The sequence below is a fragment of the Peromyscus eremicus genome, chromosome 1 (assembly GCF_949786415.1).
Source record: "Peromyscus eremicus chromosome 1, PerEre_H2_v1, whole genome shotgun sequence".
Taxonomy (NCBI): domain Eukaryota; kingdom Metazoa; phylum Chordata; class Mammalia; order Rodentia; family Cricetidae; genus Peromyscus; species Peromyscus eremicus.
In genome coordinates, this window is record NC_081416.1 from 54465831 (window position 1) to 54474026 (window position 8196).

At 52.6% G+C, this 8196-nt stretch overlaps 1 protein-coding gene across 1 annotated transcript; it reads right to left on the reverse strand.

Moving 5' to 3' along the window:
* Slc25a45 (solute carrier family 25 member 45) lies at positions 1-8196 on the reverse strand. Its single transcript, XM_059262562.1, has 6 exons — positions 7270-8196; positions 6096-6139; positions 5842-5913; positions 5412-5597; positions 1050-1308; positions 1-944 (listed from the first exon to the last, which is right to left on the reverse strand). The coding sequence occupies exons 1-6, from the start codon at positions 7304-7306 to the stop codon at positions 676-678; spliced, it is 867 nt and encodes a 288-aa protein (XP_059118545.1). The 5' UTR covers positions 7307-8196; the 3' UTR covers positions 1-675.

An 8196-nucleotide genomic window follows, 5' to 3' on the forward strand; every position in this document is an offset into this window, starting at 1 on the left:
TACTTCATCAAATGAAACTTTATTACATGTATCTATCTGTTCAAGAGACAGAAGTACAGCCTTACCACAAGACTCTCAGATTAATGACTCAGAGGAGCGGAACATCCAACCATAAAGCACTGTATACGAGGGCTATGGCTGAGGTAGGCAGGAGGGCTGGGGTTTTTGGGGACCCTAGAGACAGAGCTCTGCCTGGGTCTTGGAGGAGAGTAGGCCACTAGAGGGACAATAACTATACCCCACTGGGCACTCTTGGGAGAGAGGGGAGCACTTAGTGAGGCAGGACAGCAGGAGCTAGGGTCCTGGGTGTCCCTGAAGGTACTGGAAACCCCTGAGGGATTCTGGACAAAAGTCACTCTCCTGTCCAGGGGAATGATTTGAACCCCATGGCTGGGTGGTGCCAGGGCAATGACTGGTCCCTGAGAGCTCCTTCAGAGGGGCAGCTGTGACATGGTGGCCTGGCTGCTTCCTGGAAAGAGGTGGGCTGGAGGTGGTGTGTCTTGGTGTCTGTACAGGGCCTGGTTCATTGGTTTCTTTCGAGTTGGCTCCTTAACTCTCTGGGTGATGCATGGCACCTCTTGCTTTTGTTCCTGCAGGCTGGGTTCTCTGGCTGGTTTCCCAAGTGGCTGTCAGCCATGGTCCTGTTGTGGAGTTGCTGGCATGGCCGGGTCAGGCTCATCTCCACAAGCGCAGCAGGTACTCATAGCTAAGGAAGGTGGCAGCATTGACAGGAAACGCACGGGCACTATTGAGGGTCATGCCCTTGAAAAAGACCCCTATTCCCTCCTGCCGGAAGCTGCTTGCCATACAGTCCAGCATCCCCCGGTACTTTCTCCCTTTCAGCCCGTCCATCTGCATCCGGGACTTGATCACATCAAAAGGCGTGGCTGTGATCCAGGAGGCTATGCCTGCAAAGCCCCCTGCCACCAGTACTGTGGCTGAGCCTGGGGCAGAGGAAGCCAGGGTGGAGTCAGACTAGACCAGAGCATCTCCCCAGCCTCTGCTGTACCCCCACCCCACCCCACCCCACCCCACCCCACCCCACTTACTGGGATTCTGGCCTTCTGGTGTGTACTGGCGACATAGCCCTTCATAGGTGACAAAGTACATTCCCAACGTAGGGGTGTCCCTCAGCACCAGGGCCCAGGATCCTCTGAACAGTCCCTGGGGTCCTTCTTCTCTCAAGATGGAGACTGCACAGTGCACAGGCCCCCGGTACCGGGGTTCAGAGCCCCCTATGTGCACCCTCGGCTCTGTCTGGTTTTGTAGACGGACTTTGATGAGGTCAAAAGGAGCCAGGCAGTAGGCCTGTGGAGAAAGACATGAAGGGGACTGGGTGGAGCTTAGGCTTGGGAAAATCTGCTTATAATCACAATAGGGCAGAGAGGCTCCTGCCGCCAGCTCCTAGCCTCCCACATACGTGGCTGGTTTGGCCAAGTCTCTGGGTGCAGTTGAGAACAACTGCCGCCCGTTTTATCAGGCCTGATAGGCTCAGCGCTGGCCCCTCCTCGTGAGACAGCAGGCACAGGCTCTCAAGGACAAGTGGGAGTGGGCTCTTGGGCTCCCTCATTCCAGGGAGCAGGACATGTGTGAGTGGCTGGGGCTCAATAAGGGTTCAGTCTGTAAGTAGAAACAGTAGGGAGCTGATGCTGCAGGTGAAGGTCACCTCATTGGCATTGTTCTAAAACGGACCCAACATCATAGGGTCTCCCTCCCTCCCTTCCCCATCATATCTTCCTGAGGCCCCAGGGCAGCCCTCCCTGCCTCTGACCGAGAAAGATATTAAGGGTGAGGTGGTCAGTAAGGTGGATTTGGTAGGCCCTAGAGCCCTTAGACAGCTGGACACAGATCTAGGGTAGATTGGACAGGGCTGGGAGGATGTGGAGAGGAGGAGGTCACCACACTGGTGAAGTGTCAGGGATGTAGCTATGTCAAGCTAGCTGGCCAGGGTGACACACACCTTTAATCTCAGGAGGCATTCAGGAGGCAGAGGCAGAGGCAGGCAGATCTCTGTGAGTTAAAGGCCAGCCTGGTCTACAGAGTGAGTTCCAGGCCAGCCAGAGCTACATAGTAAGACTCTGTCTTCAGAAAAATCAAGCCGGGTGGTGGTGGCGCACGCCTTTAATCCCAGCACTCGGGAGGCAGAGCCAGGCGGATCTCTGTGAGTTCGAGGCCAGCCTGGACTACCAAGTGAGTCCCAGGAAAGGCGCAAAGCTACACAGAGAAACCCTGTCTCGAAAAACCAAAAAAAAAAAAAAAAAAAAAAGAAAGAAAAATCGAGAAAAGCTACTGAAGCTCAGGTGAGGTTCTAGCTGGGTGTGCTGGGCTCATGCCTGTGACCCCAGAGGCTTCGATGAGAGGAATACAAAGAGTTCAAGGCTAGCCAGAGCTACATAGTGAGCTCCAGGCCAGTGGGGGCTACAACAGAGTGAAACTCTGTCTCAATAAACCAGTCATGGGGCTAGAAAGATGGCTCAGTAGTTAAAAGCACTGATTACTCCTCCAGAGGACCTAGATTCAATCCCCAGCACCCACATGGTGGCTCTGTGTGACCGTCTGTAACACTGCTCTGTGGGCACCAGGCATGCACATGGTGCACAGACATGCATGCAGGTGAGAACATCCATATACAGAACATAATAAATAAATACATTTAAAAACATTTATTAAGGGGTTGGGGATTTAGCTCAGTGGTAGAGCGCTTGCCTAGCAAGCGCAAAGGCCCTGGGTTCGATCCTCAGCTCCAAAATAAATAAATAAAATAAAAAAACAAATGACCAGGGCTGGAGAGGTGACTTAGTGTGTAAGAGTGAATACTGCTTGCCCAAAGGACCTGAGTCTGGATCCCAGCACCCATATGGGGTAGCTCACAGCTGCCTGTAACTTCAGCTCCAGGGGATCAGGAAAATTTAAATTTAATTTTGGAATTAAAATCTTTTTGTAAAAATCAAAGAAAACTGTTCACAGTGTCACATACTATCATCTGAGTACTTAGGAGGTGGAGGCAGGGTCCTGGTTGAAGATGACTTGTCATTGGTGTGTCTGGCTAGAAGCATATGAGCTCTGATGTTCCGCTCTAGACCTGGTTGGTAGTGGAGGGGCTGGTGGTTGACTTTAGCAGGTACAGGCCACACTGCATGCTTCTGCCTCGGTGAAAGGTGGAGCCCCTTTGTAAGACGAGGATGATGCTCCTCCCAGAGCCTGCCAACTGGGCTGAGCTGAGATTTTCAGTAGGGTGGGCTCTTGACCTGGAGCTCCAGAGCTGAAGCAGGGGATCTTGTGGGATGGGAACCATGGAACCTAAAGGGTTACTAACCAGGGCAACTTCAGCCAGGCCACAAGCAATGTTTGTGCTGTCAGAAGCTCCTGCCTCTTCCACTTCCTCATTGGTACATAAATGACTTCAAAACCCTGTTGACAGATGTCCCAGGAGACCCTGGCTTCTAGCAGGTTCCTGGACCAAGTCACCACTTGTGATCCTAACAGTCCCTGGTTCTGCTTTCAGAGAGACGAGGAGAAAGTAATTCAGAAATGGAGCCTGGCAGGGCCTAAGTCAGGCCACTTTACCAAGGGTCTAAGGTCTCTTACTATTTTTGAGGGGTACAGGCCTCCAGGTTTAAGAAATATGTGGGCATATATCTATATGATAAGGAACATAAAGCTTGGTTTGGTGGCATATGACTATAATTTCAGAACTTGGGGAAAGTCAAGAGGATTGTGATAAATAAGGTTAGCCTGATCTATATAGTGAATTGCAGGCCCACTAGGGCTACATAGTAAGACCCTGTTTCAAAAACACTAAAGGGTGGCCGGGCGGTGGTGGCACACGCCTTTAATCCCAGCACTGGGAGGCAGAGCCAGGCAGATCTCTGTGAGTTTGAGGCCAGCCTGGACTACAGAGTGAGTTTCAGGAAAGGCGCAAAGCTACACAGAGAAACCCTGTCTCGAAAAACCAAAAAAAAAAAAAAAAAAAAAACTAAAGGGAAGGGCGTTGGAGAGAAGGTTCAGTGGTTAAGAAAACTCACTGCTCTTTCAAAGGACTGGCGTTCTGTTCCCAGCACCCACATGGTAGTTCAAAACCATCTGTAGTTAACTTTTGTTCCAGGAGATCTAGCACCTTCTTCAGGCCTCTGCAGGCACTGTTCACACATGGTGCTCATACATATATGTAGGCAAAGCGCTCATACACATAAAATAAAATAAATAAGAAATCATTTAAAAAATAAAAGGATGAAGCTAGGGGGTAGTGGTGCACACCTTTAGTCCCAGCACTTGGGAGGCAGAGGCAGGTGGATCTCTGAGTTTGAGACCAGCCTGGTCTACAAAGCGAGTTCCAGGACAGCCAGGACTACACAGTGAGACCTTGTCTCAAATAAACAAACCCACAAATCAACAAATAAATAAGTAAAAGGAGGGGCGGGGGGGGGCGGGGCGGGGGGGAAGAGGAGAAGAGAAGAAAGCCAGGACTCTCTGGGGTCTCTTTAATCATTAACCACTGGAGTGTACACCCTGACTCTGTCCTCTGATCTTGCTCTCTGCCCCATGAAGTATCAGTGGCATCAGGGCAGGTACCCATTAGAGGGTCACCTGGGAGCCCATCTGGAGTGCAGGGTTGAACTGGCACCTGTCCCTTTGTCCCTGTCTGCTCAGACACTCCCTAGGCCTGGAAGCTCTTCTAGTAACCACACCCCACGGAGCCTGGCCACTACCTTGCTAGGAACAAAGACCAGAACAAATGATGGGAGTGACTCAGTGACTGGCTGACCCTGAGGTCTGTGGCCTGTCGCCTGGGGCAGGGCTCAGAGACTCTGGTTACCCATGTACTGCAGGCAAAGGCCTGGCTGAGCAGGTAGAGTGGACTAGGACCACCTCAGGATTACTTCAGGGTAAAACCCAGCTCTGCTGGGGTTGACAGTTCCTCAGGGTCAAAGGTCATCATGCTGCATAGTCTTCCCACAACTCTGGGGCTATAAGACCCTTCTGAAGAGGCAGTGGCTGCTTCTACCTAGCATCTTCTTCATACTGCCCCCCAACTCTCTGCTTTTGGTCCCCCTGGTCTCCATGGCCTTCCACCTCCAGGCCTACATCCTGACAAGATGCAACATGGCTTGGTCAATTAGAGCAATGGTTAGGAGTACCCCTTAGGAAGGCCTTATCATGTACTGCTGGGAGTCCCAGGTGTGTGTGTGTGTGTGTGTGTGTGTGTGTGTGTGTGTGTGTGTGTGTTTCAGATCTATCACTGTGACACCTGAACATGTGTTCACACATGACCCTCTTCACCTGCAGGAGGCCCCCAGCACAACCTGCTTTGAAGATGTTTGTGTAGCTGTGTGTGTGTGTGTGTGTGTGTGTGTGTGTTTCAGATCCATCACTGTGACACCTGAACATGTGTTCACACATGACCCTCTCACCTGCAGGAGGCCCCCAGTACAACCTGCTATGAAGATGTTTGTGTAGCTGGGTGGCTGGGCCCGTCGCTCCTGGTGGGAGGTGGCTGTGAGTGCCAGCAGGGTGTTGCTGTACACGCCAAACAGGACGGAGTTGACCAGGGCCACACTGGCAATGGGGAAGCTCATTCCCTTGAAGAAGCCCAGGACCTGCAGAACAACATGGTGGGACCGTGAGAGGCATGGGGGGGGCCTCCCCATCCCACTTCCAGCTCTGGCCAGGCTTCTGCTATCTGTACATCACTTCTGCCCAAGCCCTGTCCCAGGCAGACAAAGCAGGTGGAGGAAGCTGTGAGGACCTCACTCCACTTTTGGGGTGCCAAGTGACTGCCAGACAGGAAACAGGTACCACATACTCCAGATGACTCCTACCCCAAAGAAGTGGGCTACCTACCGACTCATGGCGGTAAGTCTTAAGTATGCAGTCCACAATGCCCTGGTACGTGTTCTGGGTCTGTAACCGCACCTGGATGGAAAGTACTGGGCATGTAAGGCAAATGAGCAAGCCAGGGCTGCTCCCACAATGGCGGCCAGGCCACCCACGCAGCAGACGCTGGCAGGCACACGAGTGAGCCAGCCCAATTAGCTGGTCTCATACCCAGGTTCCAGCCAGACCATCTGCTTTTCTGGTAGCTCGGCTCTACTCACCTTTATAGTGTCAAACGGGTGCCCCAGGACCAAACCCACGGCTCCTGTGGTGACAAGAAGGTTCTATGAGTAAGGACGGTGTGAAATCTAAGAAGCAAGTCTCTGGTAGAGCAAAGAGGGATTCAGGTAGGAGCAGGAAGGCTGGGTATACTCAGACACCCACAACCCACATTCTTGGGGCTCCACAGGGATTCCAGCTGCCCTACCCCACCACACCTGGTACTGGGCCACAAAGGTGCTAGGAAAAAGGAGGCAGATGCATGGCCTCACCTGAGGACACACTCACACAACAGGGAGGAGCCACCTGTGATATAATACTGTCCCCAACCCTGACTATGGAAGATGAGGCTCTAAAACAGTGGTTCTCAACCTCTGGGTCGTGACCCCCTTGGGGGGTAGCATATCAGATATTTACATTACAATTCATAACAGTAACAAAATTACTGTTATGAAGTAGCAAGGAAAGTAATTTTAAGGAGGGGTCACCACAGCACGAGGACTGTACTAAAGGGCGGAAAGCACCGGGAGGTTGAGAAGCGCGGCTCTAGAAGGAGTGAGTGGCTACGACCCTATCGTATCAGCTGTACTGCTGCCTTCCTTTCAGAGTTCTCGGCCTTGACTGAGAGCAGGCCCTGCTGGCCCCTTCTTCCTGCCTTCTGCCTATCACAATTACCAGTGCAGAGCTGGGAGCCCTTCTTCAAGTCCTGCCGGGCCCAGGGGAGAAAGCCACCATCTAGTCTTATTCTCCACAGAAAATGCCGCCTCTGGAGCCTGGGGGGCAGGGTGCATCACCAGGGGTACATCCATGGTGTCCTTTCTCAAGGCCCAGGAGTGCCACCCATTGCCATGTAAGGCAGATTTCCAAAGGGGAAGTCAGGACAGCCGGTGAGATCAAAGGTGAATGTGGTTCGGGCACTCACTCTGGTCTGGGAGAAGGGGCTTGGGTGAGGTTCCTTGACAGGCCCTTAGTGTTCTCTGGCAGCAAGGCCTTGGGATGCAGAAGTAGTCTCTCCTTGCCTTCTTTCCCCTCTGCCTCCTTGGCCATTCCCAGAAGGCTCTGGGAACAGCTAGCTGCTGGGTGCTCCAGAGGGAACAACTCCTCTTGACAACCCAGCCTCCCCAAGAAGCAATCCACGCTTTGGGGTGATAGACAGAAAGAAGAAAAATGTCTCACCAGAGATCCAGCCAGCCACAAACTCCTCCACAGGCATTGTATGGGCTCCGGTGGGAACTGGTGCTCCAGACAGGGCCGCAGAGAAGACTGTTGCAAGTGCAATCCCCACCCCCTTTCCAAACCCGATAACCTCCCACTAATGTTTAACCCTGGCTGGAGGGTGAGAAGTGGCCCAGTGCCCAGACCTCAAGCAACCATTAGCAAGAGTGAGCCAACTTCAGTGACCCTGAGTCTGGAAGAGGCCTGTGAAGTATGGAATCTCTAGGGGCAGGTTGACAGACACAGCTAGCCTGAGTCCTATCCCTGGACAGTGACAACCATCTGTGTGACAGAGGATGACAACTGAGTGCTAGCTTGGTGAGCCTCTCCAAGGCTGCCTCATTGAGCAAGAAACAAGGTCCTACCTGACCAGCCAGTCCAGAGCAAATTCCCATTCATTCACAAGGAGCTCAAGCCTCCCTTACCCTGACAACCGTGAGGCTAGGTGAAGTCAGAATGTGGCCACCAGGTGGCAGGTCCGGGCCACAGTGCCCTGCAGCAGCCACGGGAGCCTAGGGCAGGGTGGAACAACCCGAAAGTGAGGCCCCTACCCCCAGAAGTGACTCACCAGGCTCTGAAGCCTGTTTGTCCACTTTCTCCAGAGTTGTTTACAGCCACGAGTCAGAACTACAGCCTCTTCTTCCCCAGGGGAAGGAACAATGGGCTGTTGACTGCACAAAGACCCGAGCTACTCCTGCATCAAAACCAAAATTCTGCTCTCCCGGGCCTCTGCCTCTGCCTCCAGAGGATGGGGCACGGAGGCCCTCACCAGATGCCAGAGCCTAGATTTTTTTTTACTTCCTTGTCTCTACACGGCAACAAACAAATTTCCTTTCTTTAAAAATTAAAAACAAAGGCTAAATCTCTCCTATGCCGTCTGAGCCCTCA